This window comes from Leopardus geoffroyi, chromosome D2, assembly GCF_018350155.1.
Source record: "Leopardus geoffroyi isolate Oge1 chromosome D2, O.geoffroyi_Oge1_pat1.0, whole genome shotgun sequence".
Lineage (NCBI taxonomy): Eukaryota > Metazoa > Chordata > Mammalia > Carnivora > Felidae > Leopardus > Leopardus geoffroyi.
In genome coordinates this window covers 88,051,931-88,073,095 of record NC_059334.1, presented here as the reverse complement: position 1 = coordinate 88,073,095, position 21,165 = coordinate 88,051,931, and the positions used below count along the sequence as shown (strand labels likewise).

Below are 21,165 nucleotides of genomic sequence, written 5' to 3'. Positions count from 1 at the left end.
AGAAGACACTCAAGTTTTAGGGGTGTCGAAAGCAGCAGGTGGGTTTGAACCAGAGGTTAAGACAAATGAAAACACGAGCCTGAACAGTGTGTTTAAGTCCTGACGACAAGAAATCCTGGGTGGACAGCACGACAGGATGGCAGACGTCCCACTGCTGCACAGCAACCCCCAGGAGGGACACAGAGTCCCTACGGGATGGTTCGGTCCACCGGCGCCTATAACTGGCCCGTGGCTTTGCCGCCCCTGCCAGAGTTGGTTCTGGTGCCTGGGCTTCCGCTGCTGAGAGTGGGTGGAGGAACTCTGGGCCGAGAACCCGCCTAGACAGCAAGCTGGGCCCTCGGGCTTCAGCCTCCTTCCTTGCAGGCGCCCGGGAGGCCAGACTGCAGCCCGGCCTGGCCACAGGGACCGCACAGGGCTGAGCCCCGAGCCAGATGAGACACAGGTCTGGACACGCCGTGAAGAGCAGAGCAGCACACAGCACGGCGCCCTGCAAGACGTGGCCACGGAGGGACCTTCCACGTGGCAGTGGGCAGAGCCACCATCCCTGTTCCCTTCTGGCTTCCCACTTTGGGGTCACCGTTAACACGGAACCCAAACCCCAAGGTGATCAAAACAAACATCTTCACTCGGCCCGAATCCCTCCGTGGTTTCCATGGTTACACCCAAAGCTCATGATCATACAGCACAAGAAAGTATCCATCCTGACTTCTAAGATTTTATTTTTAAGTACTCTCCACACCCAACGTGGGGCTCGAACTCACAACCCCAAGACCAAGAGTCACGGGCCCCACCGACTGAGGCAGCCAGGTGCCCATCTTTATTTTTCCAACACTTTCCATTGAATAAATTACCGCTGTATCGTATGCTACAAGCCTGACACTTGGCGAGTCCACTTTCGGCACTGGATTCTGTTGGCTGACCCATCGTGTGTGGTTCCTAAACTGAACCTGCAGTAGTTTTCAACGAGGGAGTGGCTGTAAGAGGTCCTAAGGAAGGTCAGGGTTCCAGGTCCCACCTGTGGAGACACAAGGCTCACGCCAGATGTCACGGGGACAGCAGTCACTGGTGAGCGTCTCTCCAGGGAGATACCGGGCACAGTTCCGCACACACCTCCTGTGTCTGTGGCGGTGGCAGTGTGTGCCACGTTCCAGCTGCAGGCCTCCGGGCCACCACGCTTCCTCAGAAGGCATCCTTGGTCTGGGGCAAGGCACACAGGCCCCACGGACCCCTGGACAAAGCTGGGCCCAGTGTGCGCACCAGGCCCCCAGGGTCTGGGAGGCAGCACACTGGAGGCTGTCTGCTGCACGAGGCCCACATCAAGGCCAGGGAGGCTCGTTCCACTTGGCAGAGGTCCCAGAAGGAGCCAGGGGGCCGTCCCAGAGCCAGAGGCCCAAGCGGGGAAGCCCAAGGGTTCAGTGGCGGTAAGCTACTGGCCGGGGCAGAGAGTGGTGGGCAGAAAGCCACTGGCGTATAGAGCGTTCTGGAGAAAGGGCAGCTCAGCTGAGAGTCCTGGAGCTGATGCTTGTGCTTCATGCGGCGGTTCTGAAACCAGGTTTTTATCTGTGGGGGAAACTAGATCAGAACAAGGGCGAGAACAGCCACCGCCCTGGCCCATGCGTCCCGGGCCCCTCACCTGCACTTCCGAGAGCCGCATCTCGCGGGCCAGCTTCCGGCGCTCCAGGGGGCCCAGGTAGCGTTGGTGCTGGAAGGCGCTCTCCAGGGTGCTGACCTGCTCCGCCGTGAAGGCCGTGCGGACCCGGGGCGCCCGCCCGCTGTCGGCCTCCTTCCTCACCCCTGAGAAGGACAGAAGGCACTGAATCCTTTAGGATAAAAGTGCCACTCACGTGGGACCTGCTCCCCTCACTCGGAAGTGCTCCAAGCTCTGTGGCCACAGGGACCGAGAGGAAAGTCTGGGCCCTCCTCCTTCACTTTCACTGCTCTGCTGTCCCTTGCCGTCCTTGCACAAATGTGGATGAGGGGGCAGCCCCGCCTCCCCTCCCAGCTCAAATGTGGGAGGGTGGCCAGGATGGGAATACTGGAGAAAGAGGATTCTGGAATGGAACAGCAGTTCTGATGCAGCCCCTCACCCTTCCACTGGGGCACGTGGTCACTTCCAGACAGGGAGCCTCACACATCCTTCCGGAAAGCAGTTCCTCTGGCTGCTCACAAGGAACCTGAACCCAGTCGGCAGTAAGGGCTTGGGGCCGTGGTCACAAGACCCCCAGTCCCCCCTGCCACCAACCATGCGTCCGTGGCCAGTCTGTGTCTATCTAAATCGGCGGTGGCAGATGGCACTAAGTACCCTGTGTGGTGAGGAGGGTCACCTGTCTTTTCTCAACACATGTTTGGCCAGAATGTCAGATTTTACCAAGTCACTTTGAACACATACCTGGGACAGTGCAACAAGACAAGACACGCTTTGCTTTGGAGGTGGAGGTGGGGAGAGTGGAACTAGTCAGTGTGAAAGATTTGATGATTTGGTTGGCTTTTTTGAGGTGGGGGGGGGGGCTGGTTGCAGAACATAAATTTAAAATTTCACTTCATGGAAGTATAAAATTTTTCCATAGGATTATTTAAACTTTTTCAAAAATGAAGGGCGCTCAGTCAGTTAAGCATCCGACTTCAGCTCAGGTCACGATCTCATGGTTGTCGAGTTCGCTCTGTGCTGACAGCTCGGAGCCTGGAGCCTGCTTCTGATTCTGTGTCTCCTTGTCTCTCTGCCCCTCCCACACTTGTGCTCCCTCGCTTTGTCTCAAAAATAAAAACATTAAAAAAAATTTTTAAACCTTTTCAAAAATGAAAACGTACAGATAATATCAACCCCACTTTGACTAGGCAGGGCTTTAAACTAAAAAGCAATGATAAAGTCACAAAGACTAAAAGAACAAACCAGGTTTCCTGAGCAAATGACAAAGGGTTAGACCAGGTTTAGGAAGCGACCAAAACCTCCAGGAGCCAAGCCACAGAGGCACTGGAATCCCTGTGAACCGAAGTGCCAGGGCTGTCCCCGACCCAAACCTGCAGGGGCTCCAGGCTGCTTGTGAACAGAGTCAACTCTGCAAGCCAAGCCGAGGCGCCCAGCTTCGCGGGGAGAACCACGACGACCCCTCTGAACCCGGCAGGTTTCATTTAAGACGTGCGTCCAGAGCCCTGTGACTCGGGTAGAACCGGTCCCCCCCAGACTTGCTGCAGAACTAGAAAGTCAGTTGCACAAAGGCACCAATGTCGCAGTCAGGGCTCACAGGACAGGAGTTGCAGCAGCGGTGGGACACAGTCCACAGGCAGTCAGGCCAGGAAGAGGCCAGGGGGTCGGCCCTTCTAGGAGGTGGGGGAAGAAGAGGACCTCCGGGGCTTGAGGAGGGAAAACCCCCGTTGCGGCTTTCGCCTCCGAGAGGAAGTGCTTACTTGCCAGGGGGGGTCAGGTGGAACCTCAAATCCCAGCCCCCACCTCCAGCCCCAGTACCCAGGATGTGGTGGGGTGTGTTAGGGCCTCCCTCCTCCCGAACCCTCCAGGCTCCCGTCCCAGCCTGGGAAGAGGGGAGCACCCTCCCCACCCATCCCACACCTACCAGCTGCAGGTGTCCCTGGCGCAGACACTTCCGAGGGCTTCACCTCCTCCACGCCCACGGTCTGGGGGAGCTCCCCGCTGCTGGACACCCTGGCTGGAGCAGACAGGCTCCCCCAGGAGAGTTCAGCGGGCCTGATGGTGTGTGCCGGCCCCACGTGGCTGCTCCGGGAAAGCCAGTCCACTGAGCCAAAGCTGGACGGCTTGAAGCCGCTGGGCAGGGCAGAGGAAGGAGACATGGCTGTAGGGGACAGACTGTGGGGGTGAGGCGCAGGGTCCTCCGAGGGTTTAGCAGGGCTGAGCTGCATTTATGAGCTCAGGAGGAGGGAGTGGCAAGCAGGTTTGCAAAGACCGCTCCAATCCTCCCCCCAGCCCAGATAAGTAGCACCTAATTGCTTCCAATTCAGAGGCACAAAGAAGGCCATTCACACCTCCCCCGGCTCCGAGATGTCTGGGCAGGGGCGGGGCTGTGTCCACCAGTTCGGGAAGTGGTGCAGGTTGGGGACTGGTCACATCTTTTCATCTCCCCCCCCAACCTCCCCCCCCCCCCCGCTGGCCTAGGCTTGGGGACGGTGACGATGGCCCCCCTCGCAGCCTAGCACTCCTGCCGGAGGCTTGTCCTCTCCCGAGGTTGGCCCTCCAACCTGCCCCTTGGATCTGCAGTGCCAAAGGTGACAGGTGTGCACACCTGAGAGGGTGCTTCAGGTAGGGGGAGTCAGCATTACTGCTCCCAGGGCCGGGTGGGCTCCCAGGCCAGGAGTCCCCTGCCTCTGGCTGTCTGGGTGGGATCCCGGAAGGGGACTGTGACCAGGCAGCGGGGCCGCGTAGGGTTGCCCCGGGAGAGCCCTCCCGTTCCAGTTGGCCCTTCCCTCTCAAATTGTACTCGGCGGCCCCCCCACAACCCCATTTCGCCCCAGGCTTCACTTTGGGGCCCTTGAGCTGGATTCCAGTGACAGGAAGGAGGGGCGTCTGCCCGCCGAAGGCATGGAGGACCCTGCGGGGAAGGACGGGGGGAGCCACTGCCCTCCACTGCAGCGCTGTCCCCACGGTGGCCGATGCAGGCCCCGAGCTCCGGGAAGGTGCAGGAGTGACTGGGCTGCACAGGCCTCCCCCGCGGGTGCTCCAGCGAACCTGCCGGGGCCCTTCGGGGTCATGGACCCCGTCCACCTTCCTCTCCCCCCGCACCCCCCCCCCCCCCAACGCGTCTGTCTCCAGGACACGACCCCAAGGACCAGCCCGAGCCGCGTTCAGGGCGACCCAGGGCAGCGCGGCGGGAGCACCGACAAGCGGCGTGGTGGCCCTAGCCCACAGGCCGGCCTCCCGGGGGCGCCGGCGCCAGCCTGGGCGGGACCGCCAGCCTCTACGCCCTCCCCGCCCCGCAGGATCAAAGGCCCCTGGGGCCTCGCGGGGATTAACACCCCCAGCCCCGCCTCCCGAGCCCCCCCCCCCCCCGCCTCCGGCCGGGCTGGGGGTGCGGGGGCGGGGTCTGGGGAGACTCCCGCGGGCACAGCGGGAACCGGCAGGCGCTGACCCCGGCCCGCGAAGGGTCAGAGGAGGAACCGCGACGCGCCAGCGGCAGTGAGCCGTCCCGCTACCTGGGGACAGAGGCCCCGCAGGTGGGGGCCCGCACCGCTCACGGGGGCGGCGCCACACAAACCCGACAAAGGGAGACACCCCTCCCCCCCAAGACTGCTCAGGCAGCGCGGAACTGGCCCCAGAAGCACCTCGAGAGAAAGAGGAAGGCTCGTGGGGAATTCGTGTGTGGTGCGCCCACAAGCGTTAATTGATGAGATGCCAGAATTCGCGCACGCCACCCCGAAAGAGCGCCACACCTTTGCAAACCCAGTTTTCTCGGCGTCATTTCCAGTCTTTCAGGTCCCCACCCCCCCAGCTCTGTTGGGCGAGTCCTCACTAAGGGGACCCTCCTGCCCACCCATTCCCAGCTCCCGGCTTACACCTTCCCCTGCCTGAACCGCCCCCCCCCCCCAGCCCCCGCCGCTGCCAGCTGTGCCCGCGGTGGACCCTTCCTCCAGCACCTCCCTGGGCTCAGGCCCCCTCTCCCCTCATCCGGAGCTTGGTGGTGCTTCGTGCCCACTAGGGTCTCCCCTCCCCGCGGCCGTCGGGGTCCCCCCTCTCCCCGGCATCTCGAGCCAATGACGAATGTGTCACCCTAACCTCAGCTTCCTCACTCTGGGGCTGCAGGCCCTGTCCCTGCGCTGGTTCGGGGACCTACGTCCCCGGGTCCTCCGCCGCCTGCCTCCGAGGCTCGCGATCAGACGCGAAGTGGCCTTGGCTCTGACCGCTGACCTCGCCACTGAATCCCGCACCTGCTCGCCTCGGAGACGGGGCTCCCCGCGCGGAGTCCAGTCTATCACTCCAAAGTCCTGGCAGCCCCGCCCCCAACTCGCGTCCAAAGTCCCCATCCCCCTGACCGGACATTCCTGGCCTCAGCCCCCCGCCTGGGCTCCGGGTCCACTGTGTCCCGCCGCCCAGACGCCTCCGCCCCGCCCCGCGCCGCAAGGGCCAACCCGGACGCGCGGCCGACGGAGGCCGGCCCCGCCCAAGACCCCCTTTTCCACGCCATTAGGAAGTGGGGCGGGGGGGGGGGGGGCGGGGTGACGCCGGCTAGTCCATTGCGGCCGCAACGCTGCCCTTCCGGTCCCCAGACTCACTCCAGCGCCGCGTGGCCACCCCAGCCTCTCGGGGAAACCAGAGCCACACCGCGCGGCCCGCCCGCCACGCCCCCACGCCGGATCACCCACGGGGCGGCTCCTCCCCTTCCCTCTCCACCCCTCCCCCTCCTTTTGCCCCCCCAGACTTCCCTCGACGGCCTCCTGCCCTTCAGACTCCCCTTCGGCCGGCCTCCCTTCCCGTGGGAGCCCCCTGACTTCCCTGTTTGTGCTTCGGGCGGAAAGAACCAAGGTGTGCGCGTGGGGCACTCAGCTGGGTAATAGTCTGGGAAGAGAGCAGAGTGGGTAGGGTGTGGGATTCCCAGGCTGCAGGTGTGATGAGGCAGAGGCCCCCTCCCCCTCCCCTCCCCTGCCCACCTCGGTGGAGAAGCGAGTTAGTGTCAGGGCCAAAGGACGCCCGACCTTCCAGCTCTGTTTACAAAGGCAGGTGGGAGGGGGACGCGGGAGTTCGGAGAACCGCAGGGTTGATACAGGTAACTATCTGGTAGAAGATATAACCAGAAAACCAGGCGGGGTTAATCAGGTTCCATCGCATCAAAAGGAAGTGAGACCTACTGTTGATCTCTTTAGGGGTCTGACGTTTTGGGGGAGGCCGGAAGGGCCCTTGAAGGACTATGTCAGAACCGAGGGCTCAGAGAATAAGGGAAGGAATGGAGTGTCCGCTGGGTGTCCTGAAGGTGAAAGAAATTAGACTCACTGTATAGGCAGGAAAACCCGCTAGAAGGAACAGTGGCTTGTCGCATGTGGGTAAATGGCCAATGCTTGCACCCCAAGCAGACTCCCCACCTACTGGTGCTGGGCTGCATCTGGGTGTGAGGCCTGGGAAGAAGACCAGGACCGTCAGACTCAGGTCTGTGCCTGGGACCCAGCAGGGCTTGGGTCTGGGCCAGGTGAGGAAGGGAGTCTCACGCTGGCAGAGCCATGGGTAAAGCGGAAGAACAAAAAACATCTTAGGATTTCTCTAGATTCAGATAGCAAATGACCGTTCTGGGAGGCACTAGCACACGGGTGTGAATAGTGAGCTGCCTTGCTGGGCATCATGGGAAACAAGGTGAGAGGCTGGCAGGGGAGACTTCTGGAACATTGGACTCACTGTTGGATTCGAATGCACTTGTTTGATAGATTTGACAAGTGTCTGGGGGAGCTTGGCTGCCACAACAGGGCACCACAGACTGGGGGCTTAAAAGGACATTTCTTTCTCTGGCAGCGGGAGGTCCAAGATCAGGGTGTGGTGTGGTGGGGTTCTGGTGAGGGCACCTCCTGGCAAGCCGATGGCCACTCCCTTGCTGTCCTGTCTCAGAAAGCACCAATCCCAACGACGAGGCGCCGTCCTCAGGACTGAGTCCTGTCCCGAAGGTCCCGTCTCCTGACACCATCACATTGGGGGTTAGAATTTCAACATACACATTTTGGGGACACAAACATCCAGTCCGTAATACAGAACAATATGGCTTCTAACAGAACAATTGAGCAGCAGAACCGGTGTGGAAGGTTAAGTAGCAGCCAGTAATATGGTCAAAGTGGCCGGCCTCCAGGGTGCAAAACCGGAGGAAGAAATCACAGACACTGAACCTGGAAAGAAAGGGGGAATTAGGCCTCTGGTAAGACTGAAGGAATATAGGAGTTTATCTTATCTCATTATAAATCATATGAAGGATAAACCAATTTACCAAAATCTTAAGATATGTGTTCTTTGCGAAAAAAATGATAGGTCAAGATCACTCAGCCCTGTTTGCTTTGACTTGGAAAAAGATGCAGGTTTCAGAGCCCCCGCAGAGTCCAAAAGCAGCAGGTTTGAGAATGTTCCAAAGATCAATGTAATTAGGGAAACAAGCATGGAAGAGACAAGAATCTGGACGGACAGACAATGACAGTCAAGAAGATGACAATTTCTTATTTTTTAAAAAAATTTTCATTTGTTTTTTTAAATTTACATCCCAGTTAGTTCACATATAGCGCAACAATGATTTCGGGGGTAGATTCCCTACTGCCCCTGACCCATGTAGCCCATCCCTCCTCCCACACCCCCACCGGCAACCCTCTGTTTGTTCTCCATGTTTAAGAGTCTCTTGTGTTTTGTCCCCCTCCTTGTTTTTATATTATTTTTGCTTCCCTTCCCTTACGTCCACCTGTTTTTTTATCTTAAAGCCCTCATATGAGTGAAGTCATATATTTGTCTTTCTCTAATTTTGCTCAGCATAATATCTAGCTCCATCCACGTAGTCGCAAATGGCAATTTTCATTCCTTTTGATCGCCGAGTAATACTCCGCTGTATATATATGCCACATCTTCTTTATCCATTCATCCATGATGGACATTTGGGCTCTTTCCATACTGTGGCTATTGTGGATAGCGCTGCTATAAACATTGGGGTGCATGTGCCCAAGAAGACAGCAATTTCAAACATGAAGTTACAAAGGAAGTTTACCTCTGTTAAATTTTTTATTTTTATTCATTGATTGATTTTGAGAGAAAGAAAGCACGAGTCAGGGAGGGGCAGAGAGAAGACAGAATCCCAAGCAAACTCCAAGCTCAGCTCAGCCCGACTCGGGGTTCAGTCCCAGCCACCGTGAGATCATGACCTGAGCCGAAATCAAGAGTAGGACACTTAACCGACTGAGCCACCCAGGCGCCCCGAGTTTGTTTTTTTAACTGTTAATTTTTAAATTTTTTTTTTTCAACGTTTATTTATTTTTGGGACAGAGAGAGACAGAGCATGAACGGGGGAGGGGCAGAGAGAGAGGGAGACACAGAATCGGAAACAGGCTCCAGGCTCTGAGCCATCAGCCCAGAGCCTGACGCGGGGCTCGAACTCACGGACCGCGAGATCGTGACCTGGCTGAAGTCGGACGTCCAACCGACTGCGCCACCCAGGCGCCCCTTAACTGTTAATTTTTAAAAAATGTTTATTTTGAGAGAGAGCGCAGGGGAGGGGCAGAGAGCCAGAGGGAGGGAAAGAATCCCAAGCAGGCTCCCCCAGTGTGGGACTCCCATCTCAGGAACTGTGAGATCATGATCTGAGCCGAAATCAAGAGTAGGGCACTTGACTGACTGAGCCACCCACGTGCCCCAACCTCTGCTAAGTTTTGAGGCACAACTGGACATCAGAGAGAGTGCAGGTACCAGGGCTAATTACAGATAAGGAGTGTCGAGCTGTTCGGGAGTGCAAAAGCTGCCCCGCACGTTGATAGGGTTATTTGCCTACTCGTAGAAAAATGCATTTAACATTGAGGTGTTCTCTTGTAAGCAACAGATTGATCACCAGATAAAGGTTACTTCACAAGGCCCTGGACAGCACTGGTCCTTGACGGATCAGCAAGATGTGAAAACACTCCTTCCGGTTCCAGCCCCAGAATGCAAAGGTGCTGGGCTGGGCTGGGTGGGTGGCCCCGCAGCTGGGCGGAGAGGACCCTCAGCCACAGAGCTTCTTCGGCTGAACTGAGGAAGGACACAGGCGATGTGCACAATCCCTGGCCCGCAGGGCAGCGCAGAACAGAATGGCACGACGGGGAGCTCCACACTAGACGGGTGGGTCACCCAGGCAAGGAGGCAGCTGGGCACGACAGTCACTCTGGCACCTGCCAGAATGCACGCTGTAAGAATGCTCATTGAAGGTACACACTGCACAGCCACTCGGGTGGCTACTGTAAAAAAAATCTCTGCGTCAGCGAGGATGCAGAGAAACTGGAACCCTTGTACACGGTTGGCGGGAATGTGAAACAGTGCAGCCATGTGGACAACAGTATGGAGATTCCTCAACAAACTAAAAACAGAGGGGCACCTCATTGGCTCAGGCGGTTGAGCATCCGGCTTCGGCTCAGGTCACGATTTCGTGGGTTTGAGCCCCGCCCGCATGGGGTGAGCTTGAGCCCCGAGTCATCACGGAGCCTGCGTGGGATTCTCTCTCGCGCTCTCTCTCTGCCCCTCCCCTGCTCATGCTCTCTCTCTCTCTCAAGAACAACAACAAAAAAATTAAAATTAAAAAAGAAATGAAGGGTATGAATCTGCTGTCCAGGGGCCCCTAGGGAGAGGGCACTCATCTGAGTAGTCCTAGGAGACCCTGCTGGAGACGCTGCCCTGTGCGCGTGGTCAGGCCCAGGGAAGGATTGCTAATGGCCAGTGAAAGCATCGCCACTGTGGCGTGTCTGTCCCACGTGCCCAGCAGGTTTTTGGCAGCCTAGACACTCTCAGGGATCATAGCATAGACAGCATCGTGAAGCAGAAGAAAGTGTGTCTTAAGTGAGGTGACGCTTTGAGTCACTTCTACGGTTTTGGTCTCACAGAGCCCCCAGGATCTGCCATAAATGTACAGCCCACGGGTGGGCTCAGCTTCTGGGGTCTGGGAGACCACTCCTGCTCCCATTTGGGGATCTCTGCAGGCCAAGGGTCCAACTGGGGTCTCTTCTCCAAAGATTCCTGAAAAGGCTTTACCCCCCCCACCCCCACCCCAAGCCCCAGGTACTGCTGGAACCTTGGAACACAGGGCCAGCAAGAACACCTATTTAGCTTTGTGGCCTCGGGGCAATCACTTGTCCCTGAAAAGAACCCCTACTTGGTGGAACTGTATTGTTATGCTGGCCAGTAGCCTCGGGCTACTTCCTTATCTCCCCAGGGCAGGAACACCTCCCGGCCCACCCAGTTCTCATTCGTTGGATCCACCGAAAGAGGGTGGGGCTCAGTTACTATGTGGAAAATGCTCCCAGGGCGGTTTTGGTCAAGTCCTCTCAAATCTGCAGGACGTGGTCCTCGGCCAAAGTCTCAGAGCCTGGGCTACCCAGAGCAGTCACTTTCCCGGGGAAAAAAGGAGCCCCTGTCCTGGTATGCGTTGGCTGTCCTGTTCCCAGCTGCCTCTAAAGAGTCCTGCTTTCCAGAACCCAGCCGGAAGGTTTAGGCCTGACTGGGGTCAGGGTGGGGCTCTGACATCCTACCGGCAGCTCTGGTCAGGCTGGGGAGCGTGCCCCCAGTGGAGGAGGCCCTTTAATGCCCACCCCCAGTAGCTCAGGCAGAATCCGGTCACTGCTATTTTCCCTGGGGGTCCAATCTCCCCCCTGGTCCCGCTCAGTTGGGCTCCCAGGGAGGGCAGAAAATGCTCACCCACCAAGGCTGGGCTGGTGCAAAGTTCTGGCGGGCAGGGTCTGGGAGGCTCCGGGGAAAGCCAGTGTTACGAGGACCCCAGCTTCCCCTTCGATGTGCCCTTCCCTCCTAGGGAAGGTCCTAGTCAGCATCCCAGCATGCCCCAAGGCACAGGCAGCCCAGGACCTCCACCCCCCACTCCACAGGGAGACATTTTAACCTCGGCCTGATCTCTGCAGGCCGTCTTAGTAGGGACCACTCCTATCTAACACAAGATGTGCACGCGTTCACAGAATTATATCGGAAAAAAACAATCTTTTTATTGAACATACCTAGACTTGGAGTAGGGGAGGGCCGCAGGATGGGGTCAGGGCGGAGGGAACGTGATCGTACAGAAAGGGTCGGGGCAGCCAGGCCTCAATCTCGCGGGTCGGCCAGGACGCCTCGCTCGGCGGCGGCGCTGCCTAAGATGAAGCCGACGGCCAGGGACACGGTCTGGTCGAAGGAGCCGCGCAGCTGCTCCACGTGCTGGTTCAGGGTCAGCAGCTGGTCGCGCAGCGGACCCAAGATGGCCACGATGTCGCCCAGGTGCCCCAGGGTCTGCAGAAGGGCGGCGTTCAGCGACGGGGGCGCGGACTGCGGGGGCGCGTGGTTTTCGGGGCGGCCGGACGGAGAGTCGGGGTCCTCCCGGGCGGGGTCTAGGGCCGGCGGCGGCGGGGATGCCGCGGCGCGGAAAGGCGCGTGGTCCTCGGGGCGGCCGGGCGCGGCGGCAACCGTGGAGAACGCCGTCGGGGAGCCGGGAGCGCGCGGCGCGTCTGCAGACTTGGGCGGCGTCGGGCTGAACCTCAGCGTCCAGGCAGGGTCTGCGTCGGGGTCGCGGGTGGCGGGCGGCGGCGGAACGTCTGGAACGCGGAGGGGGCGTCGGGCCGGGCTCCGGGGGCTCGCCCGCCGCGGCTCTTACGCCCAGGGGCCCCTGCTGCCGCCCCGGCTCCCCCACCCGCCCCCGCCCCCGCTTACCCGATCCCGCGGACGAGAGGTGTGCGGCGGCGGCCGCCCGGCGGCCGCGCGGGGGGCGCCCGGGCCCCGGGGAACGGCGGCGTCCGCGGCGGTGCCCGTTGTCGCCCAGCAGCCCCATGAGCTCGCGTATCTGCGCATCGAATGGCCCGGACGGCTGGCCCTGGGCGTCGCGGAGCTTGTCCTTGAGGAACTTGTAGCGGCGGCGGCACTGCGCGGGCGTGCGCCGCACCTGCTGGCGGGCCAGCGCGGCCGACACGCGGCGGTAGGTGGGCAGCGCCTGGCGGCGGTCGAGCAGCAGCGCGCGCCACACGGTCGGCTGCAGCAGCGTGCCCAGCAGCAGCTCCGTCTCGCGGGCGCTCCAGGGCGTGCGCTGCGCCGAGCCCGGGGACACGGGCGACCCGGGGAGCCCGAGGGACGCGGGGGACGCGGGCGCTGCCAGCGCGCCGGGCGAGGCGGGCCGCCGGGGCGGCGTCCCCGGGGCGCCCCCGGCCGGCCGCGGCTCGGGGTCGGGGCTGGCCGGCGACGCCGGCGCGGGGGGCGCGGGCGGCGGCGGCCGCCGCGGCCGGAGCAGCATCCCGGGGCCGGCGGGGCGCGTGGGGTCGGGGCCGCGGCCCGAGAGAGGCCGCCTGCGCGGGATCAGAGGGTGCACGCTCGCCGGAGGAGGAGCGGGAGCCGGAGCCCGAGCGAGAGCCGTAGCGGGTCTACGCCGTCCGCCCCCGCGCGCCCCGCCCCGTCCCGCCCCGCCCCCACCCAGCCAGCCGACCTCAAACTTGCGCCGGCCCGGGCCCTGGCTAGGAACCGCCCGACAAACCACAGCGGCTCTACTTTTTAAACTCTGGAGTTGGCGAACAAACGGATACGGCAGCTTGCCCGAGGCGCGCAAGGTCCGATTCGCTTTTACGCATGTGCCGTGCCCTTTCACCGCCGCGCAGACCTAGCCATGGAACATTCCAGCTCCCAAAGGCGCCCCCGCGCCCCTCCCATTTGCCTCAGGCGCGTCCCCGCCAGTAGTTCGCCGAGGCGCTGGTGTTTGGGCCCCGCCCCCACCTGCCGTGGTTCTGGTGTGAGCACCGAGGTGTGGTCGCCGCTGCGTGCAGCCAGCTCAGGGCAGGATCTGCTGAGTTATGACCAGAGCTCATAATTGGTGTCATAATTCATTCCCCCTCTCTCTCTCTCTCTCTCTCTCTCACACACACACACACACTTCACAGGAAAAAACTGCTTTATTCTAATAACTACCCTTAACATCAGATTAATAGAGAGTATTGAGCATTTCCTCCTGCAACTAGGAAGAAGACAAGGATGCCCCAGCGTCACTGGTTCTATTCAACATCATTCTGGAAGTGTAGCCAGAGCAATAAGGCAAGAAAAAGGAGTAAGGTTTATAAAATTGGAAATGAAGAAGTAAAACCATCATTATTTTCAGGTGATATGATTGTAAATGTAGGAAATACAAAATGATCTGCAACCACATTATTAGAATTAGTAAATGAGTTTAGCAAGGTCATTGAGTACAACAATAAGCAAAAGTCAATTGTATTTCCATATACTAGCTATAGTCGTTTTTACAACTTTTTCGTTTGGGGTAATTGGTGGCACAGAAGGGACTGGAGACCCTGTGCCCCCCACCCCCCCCTCAGAGGAGCATCTCGTGGGACCACAGCACCTTTGTCAAAGCCGAGGAATTCACGTTGGCAGGACACCATTGACTGAGCCACAGACGTGACTTGGGTCTTAGCAGGTTTCCCAGAAATGAGCCTGTTCTGTCCCAGGACCCGGTCCAGGGCACCGCACCGCGTGCGGTCGTCCCGCCTCCTCTGTCCCCTCTGGACCCTGACAGTTTCCCCCTCTTGTTGTCCACGTTCTGGACACTTTGAGGAGACTGCTCGGTGCTTTGTGGGCGTCCTTCACCTTGGGTTTGTCAGATGCCTTCTCATGATGAGCCCGGGCTTGTGGGCGTTTGGGAAGAAGACAGATGTTGCCGGGGTGCCCGCCACCTCTCCACCGTCCGGTCACCAAATGCACCCCACACGTGGGGGTGAGCGGGCTGCCCTTTGAGGGGGCTGGCCACGTGTGGTTTGGGGCTCTCCTGTAATTCTTCCTTATCTGTGGACTCGTGCCGTCCTGCATGACGGGGTGCCGTCCCATGCCATCAGCTGGAGGCGCCCGGATCGCCCCAGCTCTCTTCCTCTTTCCCTCTCGTCCTGTGTCCTTCTGACATGCCCCCCACCCCCAGTACTTCTCTGCTTTGTGCCGCTACCAGAGACTTCGGTTCATCTTGTGCTTTCCCCACTCCAGCCCTGGAATCAAGCAATTTGCCATTTCTCCAAAAACCTGTGGTTCCTTCTTTTGGGGAGAGTGGTATCTGGAATCCAAGATCTGGAGACGGGTGTGCCTGTTGCTACTGGGGTGTCACTGCTTCCCAGCCTCTGGGTCTCGGTGGGGAGTAGTCCCCCCCGCCCAGGGTATATTTGTTGATGTCTGGAGATGTCGGCTGTCACAACTTGGGGGCTGCTGCTGGCATGTAGGGGGTGGAGACGAGAGGTGCTGGGAAACACCCCGCAGTGCACGGGGTGGCCCATCCACCCAGCGCATCAGTGGGGCTGTGACTGGGCTGTGTGCTGGCCCCGTGGAGGGTGAGTTAGGAAGCACGTGTATGTGCACCCGCCCACGTGTCCACACCTGGCCTCCCCACTGGCTTTGCTGCAACTTCTTTGTCTGACAACAGGAGGCCCCGGCTCCCTTATGTCCAGCTTACGTATTTATGGATCAACCCGACTGTGCAAGGGAAGTAGCTTTAGGATTGCTGAGCCGAGTTCCCGGGAGAAGTCAGTCCATCGACTGGGGTGCAGGCCTAATATGGTCTTTGGCCTCGCAGTTTCCTTTCAAAACACTGTTTTCCAGGGAGGCTTAGGTCAGCCCCCCAAAGGGGTGGGAGGCAGCTGAAGACACCGGGGCAGCTCCAGGCACAGTGTGCCCGTGCGAATCCCTCCCGCCTTTAGAGCAAGCTTCAGACAGCAGTAGGAGCCACGGCAAACAACCCCAAACCACCCGTCTGGGGGCTAATGCCGGTGGGCGGGCCAGCTGACGGGGTCCTCTTTCACAGAGCAGACGACCACCTCGGCGCGGGGAGCCGTCTGCCCCTCAGCACGCGACAAGGAGCTGCGTCATGCGCCACGGCATAACCGTTGACTCTGAGCAGTGGCCGGCGCTGGCCCTGTTTGGTTATGCCGCTGATTCCGTGGTCAGAGCTAGAACGAGGGTTCGGGTGGGCTGCTGGGCGTTCCCTTGGGACTGGGGCGGGCGGGTGTGGCACCGTTTCCGGGGCCCTGGCCTGGCTGTTTGGGGCCCCACAGGCCTCTAAGCGGCATGTGCTGGTGCCCGGGCGGCTCCGGGGCCGGCTGGCCGGACGTCTCTCCCGTCTCCGCTCCGTCCGCTCAGGACTGCTGTCTTGGGCCTGCTCCAGCATGGTGGTCTCAGGGTACTCAAACGTTGCCCGTGGTGGGGCCTTTCCCCAGAGCACGGATACACCGGCCCAGCCTTCATCGGCATAGGAGTGGACTGCCCGGGGTGGGGACCTGGGAAGCATGGCTAGCTTGGGGGCCCAAGGGGTCACTGGTTGTCAATTGTCCTAAAGGAAAACCTGCTGATTTGATTAGGCCCAGTGCAGTGGAAGGAGATCCCGGTCCTTCTGTCTCAGGGGGGAAGAGAGACCAGGGTTTAGTGATTTTAAAGTGGGTAAGGACCCAAACCACCCACCCACCCGCGACTGGGACACCGGGACCCACCCGTGCAGCCACCGTGCGCGGTAACGTGACTCTAACAGGACGCTCTTGCCAGGCGGGGGACTTTACCCTTTATTACAGGGACTCCCCGGGTGGCTTTTCCACAGAAAACAACCATGTTTGTCCCCAAATTCTTCGAACCCCTGGTCTCCTGCCCCTCCTTTCGCGGTGTCTGGCAGGACCCTTCCCGGCGGCAAGCAAGCCTCAAGGAACATCCCTGTCTTGCCCTGGTGAGGGAGGACCCGGCCGTCCTGCCCTCAGGCTCAGGGTGAGGCCGGCAGCCTTCGGGTGGGAACCGGCTGGGGACGCCCCGTCCGTGGCAGAACGAGCTTTGGTGGCTCACCTAATTTGAGTGGTTTGCAGGCAAACGCCTCCTATGGCAACGGAGAGACCGCGCGCTCATGGGCCCAGCAGTTCTGGGATTCAGCTCTGGTGGGGCTGGAATTAAACGAGTTGGCAGACCTGGCCCTTCTCCGTGCCACCCAAGGACATACTGGCTGTGGCCGGTACTTCTCGTCCCCTGGTGCCTTCGCGAGCACCCCTGAAGTTGTCTTCGTCCGGCCACGGAGGAGCCCACGTGACTCCCGGTGCGAGTGTCAGTCTGGAGACAAGCCGTACGGAAGCCATCTTGGTAGAAATGACTTTATTTAGAAATCTGTACCAGTGACATTTGGGCGACATGCAGACGATCGTGCTTAAGCTGAAAGCCCAGTCACTTCCCCGAAATAAACTGTTACGGTTGGAATGTTTATTTGCGCCAGACCCGCAGTTTCAGGCTCTGTGACACCACCTTTGTTAAATCCAAAATCTGAAAATGTAAGTGTTGTTTGGTAGAACATAATCCTCATATAAAAGCCAGAAAAAAACCCGAACTTGCGTGGCGGGGAGTGCCGAGTTCCGCTTATATTCCGTTTAAGCAGGACCTACGTGTCGCAAATGAATTTGTGTGGGAAACACATCTTGACATTACAAACTCTGTATTTTATCACAAGTAACTGTTTCCCCAGAAATACTAACCGCTGGTTGTTCTAAAGAGTCTCCAATTCTGAGACTCTAGAGAACAGCCTTGGGTCTTGCAACGATGTGCAACCTAAGATCAGTGGCGCCTGGGACGGTGCCAGGGGGCCTGATCTACCCGTGTGGGGGCTGTGACCGCACCTTCCTGGTCCCTGTACACCTGGCCGAGGGGGTCTTCTGGCAGCTGAGCAAATGCTCAACACCAGCTGTTTGGAATCCAAGCCTCGGGGAAGAGCTTGGTTCCATCCAGGCGGCGAACGTCACCTCCTCCACGGTTCTGACGTCACCTCCCCCGCGGTTCTGACGTCACCTCCCCCACGGTTCTGACGGAGCGCTAGCGAAGGCAAGCTGTGAGAGCCCGGGCGTAGGCGTGTGCAGCGCATGCTGGCTGTTGGCGGCAGATGGACCTGGGCCACAGGCCTGAGGCCCCCAGATGGGGCTGGGGGAGGCTCTCAGGGCCCCTGAGGCCTTGAGTCGGCTTTGGAGTTGCTGTTTGTATCCTGTGTGCTTTGCTAGGAAGCAGAGCCTCGAGGGCCTCACCAGGAACTGTCCTAAGGGGTGGGGGTTGGGCAGGGGCCGCGGGCACTTGGGGGGCTGCCGGTGTGGAGCGGTGTGGAGCCGTGAGGTGCTCCCTCACCAGCAACCAGAGGCGGGGCTGCCTGCTGGGGCAAGGGCTGCAAAACTCAGGCACCCCCTCTTGGCAGGAATGGGGGTGAGCTGAGCCGGGCCCCTAAAGGGGAGGTCTGGAAGGAGGTGGCCAGGGGAAGGGGGGTGTGGGGGAGGTCTGGGGGTAGGAAGGGGGAATTTGGGTGTGGGGGAGGTCTGGGGGTGGGGAGGGAGAATTTGGGAGGTCAGGGGGTGGGGAGAGGGAGGTCTGGGTGGAAGATGGGTATAGGTATGAGGTGTTGGGGGGGGAAGTCTGGGATGTGGGAGGAGATCTGGGGGAGGTCTGGGTAGAAGGGAGGGGGATGTTGCGTGAGGGGGAGGTCTGGGGGTGAGGAGGAGGAGGAGTTTGGGGGATGGTCTGGGGTTGGGGAGGGGGTATTTGCGGGGGCAGTAGGCCTGGGGTGGGGAGCGGGAGGTTGGGAGACAGGGGTAGGTGTGAGGTATGGGGGAGGTCTGGGGGTGGGGAGGGGGGGTTTTGTGGGGTGGGAGGAGGCCTGAGGGTAGGAGTGTGGGCCCAGGCTGGGGCTTGGGCCACTGGGAAGGAAGCCTCAGGGCCCCAGGGGAAGGTTTCGGACACCCCTGGAGCCTATGGTTGGCATGGGGGTCAGAGGTCAGTTTGGTCCTTGGTTGCTGGGCAGACATAAGCCGGACTCAAGAAAACAATGCTCTGAGTCAGGGTGGGTGGCTGTGGGGTTTTGGGGGGGGCGGGATCCCTGGAGAGTTGGCAGAGAGCGGTTTATCTCTAAGAAGTATAAATGGGTATGTGGCTCCTGGGGAGTTTACTTATTCTATTTTTGTGTTAATTTTAAAATATAGTTTTAAACTAGCAGCAATACCCCAACCTCCACCAGAGCCCCCATCCTCTCCCTCTCGGCAAGGCCCTCGAGCCTCCACCCCCCAGAGCCCCCCGGGCATGCACCCCGACGCCCCGGCTGGGCCCTGGCTCCTGCACTGGGGGTCCCCCGTCCGGGGCAGCAGACACTGGGCTGCACGGACTTCCTGGGCCTGGACGGCAAGCGGGCGGCTCTTTTCTGCCCCAGTCCTGTCCCCGATTTGGCATTCTCATCACATCCACCGTCCCGTTACTGGAACGTGGCTTTCATTCTCCGTAACTTGTCCTGGATCTTGCGGGAGTGCTTCTCGCTGGTGATCTGGTGGAAGGAGGCCCTGTTGTCGGCCGCCAATGTGGAGATGTCGGCCCCGCTAAAGCGGGCGATTCTTTGCTTGAGGTAGGACTGCAGCTTGTGGTCGGGGGCAAACGTGTAGGGGTTCTCCTGGAACGCGTGGACCTGACTCACCACCTTGGCTATGTTCCTGTGTTGGGGAGAAGCGAACCGTTAGTTCGCACGAGGCCGTGGCTTGGGAGTTCCCGGCGCGTCACCGGAAACGTCTAACCCAAACCTCTTCTGGTATCAGCTCTGGGTGAGTTTCCGACGGCCAAACCTCGTTTCGTTACTCAGGCCTGTTTGTCTACCCGCGCTCCCATCCATCCCTCTGTCCAGCCGTCCACTTTTCGTCCCACAAACATTTACTGAACGTCTGTGTCGGGTCTGGTCAGTGCTGAGGGTTCCGACGTGAATAGACCCCGGTGTCAGCCATCGAGGGCCCGCAGAGGAGAAACGTGAGGTAGGGAGATGCAGGGGCCCCTGGGCACATGCTCCCCCCAGCTCTGTGTTCAGGGACATCACCTGACAGCTCAAGAGCCACCACCGTGGGGGCATTTACACCCCGGGGCTTGGCTGACACTGTGGAGCGGGGCCACAGAGGCCACACAGCCCCGGAGGTGGGGGTGGGGGTCGTCCAGGAAAGGGGGAAGCCGTGGGCTCCAGACACGTCTTCCCGTCGCGACTGTGGACGGAGATGGTCCAGTGTGGGGGACCAGGCTCTTGGATCCAGACGTACAATAGAGTTAAGAAGAGGCCTCACTAGGTCTCCTCCCCTGTGCCTTCTGGATCGTGGCCTGCCATTCTGCTGACACGGATTGACGTGCCCTGTGGTGTCTCTTAAGCACTTTTTAAGTTGGTGACCGAAAGGAGGCCTTGCGCATAGCAGGTTGGAACCGCTGGGCTCCAAGGCCCCTGGGCCGTGCCTGCTGAGGCCAGCCCTCCACCCCGAGTGCAGCTGGACTGTGGTCTGACCAGCTTCCACCTGACTGTGCACGTGGCTGGTGTGGAGAAGAGACGGGAGGAGAGCAGGGTGCGTGTGAGGCTGGGGGGGGGGGTTGTGGGGGGGGGGGTGGGTGCAGGCCCACTGGAGAAGGGCTGGCCTGGTCCTGAGACATGCGGGGGCATCTCGGAGGAGGCCTGGAGCTCCCAGGAGCGGTGGGCTGGAGGCCGGGCTTCTCCGGGCACGCTCGCATGCTCCGAGGCAGAAATGAGCCACGGCCCGCTTTGGCTGGGACCGCCGCGGTGGCTTTCACAAGCGGCCCCCGGTCTGTACCTCCCAGGCATGCCGAGCGCCCAGGGGTGCCGCGCAGGGGAACCACGGCCCCGCAGGAGCGGGCTGTGTAGACAGCTGTAGCGCGAGGGGCCCATGGGGCCGTGGGGAGCAAGGCCCTCACCTGAGCTTGCTCCATCTGTGGGCCCCGTTAGTCATGGTGAAGCCCCCCGTCTCCAGCTGCTGGATGTGCATGGCCAGGAGGCGCGCCGAGGGCAGAGTGGGCTGGGCCCGGAAGCGCCGTCCTTCCATAAGACACAGGCTGTCGCTCTTCAGGAAGACCTGGGGGCCCAGCCGGGGGCGTGGGCAGGGGGAGACAGGTGAGAGTCAGTCCAGGGCCCTCAGCTCAGCCAATCCCCTGCATGGGGCTGCACAGCACTGATTTACATCCAATCCGAAGCGTGCCTGGGATGACCGGACGGGGGTCGGCGGTGCGGATGTCTGAGACTGGCAGACACGGGGGACCCGGACATCCAGCAGAAAGCCGCACGCGTCCCGCCATCGTTTCCTAACCTACTCTCTGCCGGGCTCCAGAAAACAGCCAGGTGACCCAGCTGCCCAAGTGACAATAAGACCCAGGCCGGCCGGCTTCGGGGACCTGTTTCCGGCGTCAACCGAGGACACGCAGCAGCCCTCCCGCCCTGCAGGGGGCCGGGCCCGGGGTGGGGGCCGCGGGGCCTCTGCTCCTGCTGCCGCATCTGGGGAAATGCCCAGCGCTTCCTCGTTTCTGATCTCATGAGGCAGGTGCCTCTGTACCTGGGGAGAAGCACCGAGGCCAGAGGGCCGGCTCAGCTCAGTCTGGTCCTCTGGGCACCTGTGCCCTGGGCACTGGCCCCTCGGTCTCTGCCCAGCTGAGCGGCAGAGGCCTCACGGGGAGGCGTGCAAGACCAGGCTAGCCGGGCTGCTCCACGCACG

General features: G+C 60.4%; 3 protein-coding genes across 4 annotated transcripts in view; all 3 read right to left on the bottom strand.

The window, feature by feature from the left end:
* Positions 1–756: 756 nt before the first annotated feature.
* VENTX (VENT homeobox) lies at positions 757–4,057 on the bottom strand. Its single transcript, XM_045439809.1, has 3 exons — positions 3,570–4,057; positions 1,634–1,794; positions 757–1,560 (listed from the first exon to the last, which is right to left on the bottom strand). The coding sequence occupies exons 1-3, from the start codon at positions 3,871–3,873 to the stop codon at positions 1,180–1,182; spliced, it is 846 nt and encodes a 281-aa protein (XP_045295765.1). The 5' UTR covers positions 3,874–4,057; the 3' UTR covers positions 757–1,179.
* Positions 4,058–11,630: 7,573 nt separating this feature from the next.
* On the bottom strand, positions 11,631–12,920 carry UTF1 (undifferentiated embryonic cell transcription factor 1). The gene is made up of 2 exons (XM_045439808.1): positions 12,347–12,920; positions 11,631–12,231 (listed from the first exon to the last, which is right to left on the bottom strand). The coding sequence occupies exons 1-2, from the start codon at positions 12,918–12,920 to the stop codon at positions 11,747–11,749; spliced, it is 1,059 nt and encodes a 352-aa protein (XP_045295764.1). The 3' UTR covers positions 11,631–11,746.
* Positions 12,921–16,759: 3,839 nt separating this feature from the next.
* Positions 16,760–21,165, bottom strand: part of KNDC1 (kinase non-catalytic C-lobe domain containing 1) — a 67,188-nt gene continuing 62,782 nt past the window's right edge. For both annotated transcript variants that reach the window (XM_045439333.1, XM_045439332.1), the window contains 2 exons: positions 20,375–20,532; positions 16,760–19,128 (listed from right to left, as the gene is read on the bottom strand). In XM_045439333.1, the coding sequence (XP_045295289.1) occupies positions 18,897–19,128; positions 20,375–20,532 (390 nt within the window). In that variant the 3' untranslated portion in view covers positions 16,760–18,896. The remainder of the gene's footprint in view (positions 19,129–20,374; positions 20,533–21,165) is intronic.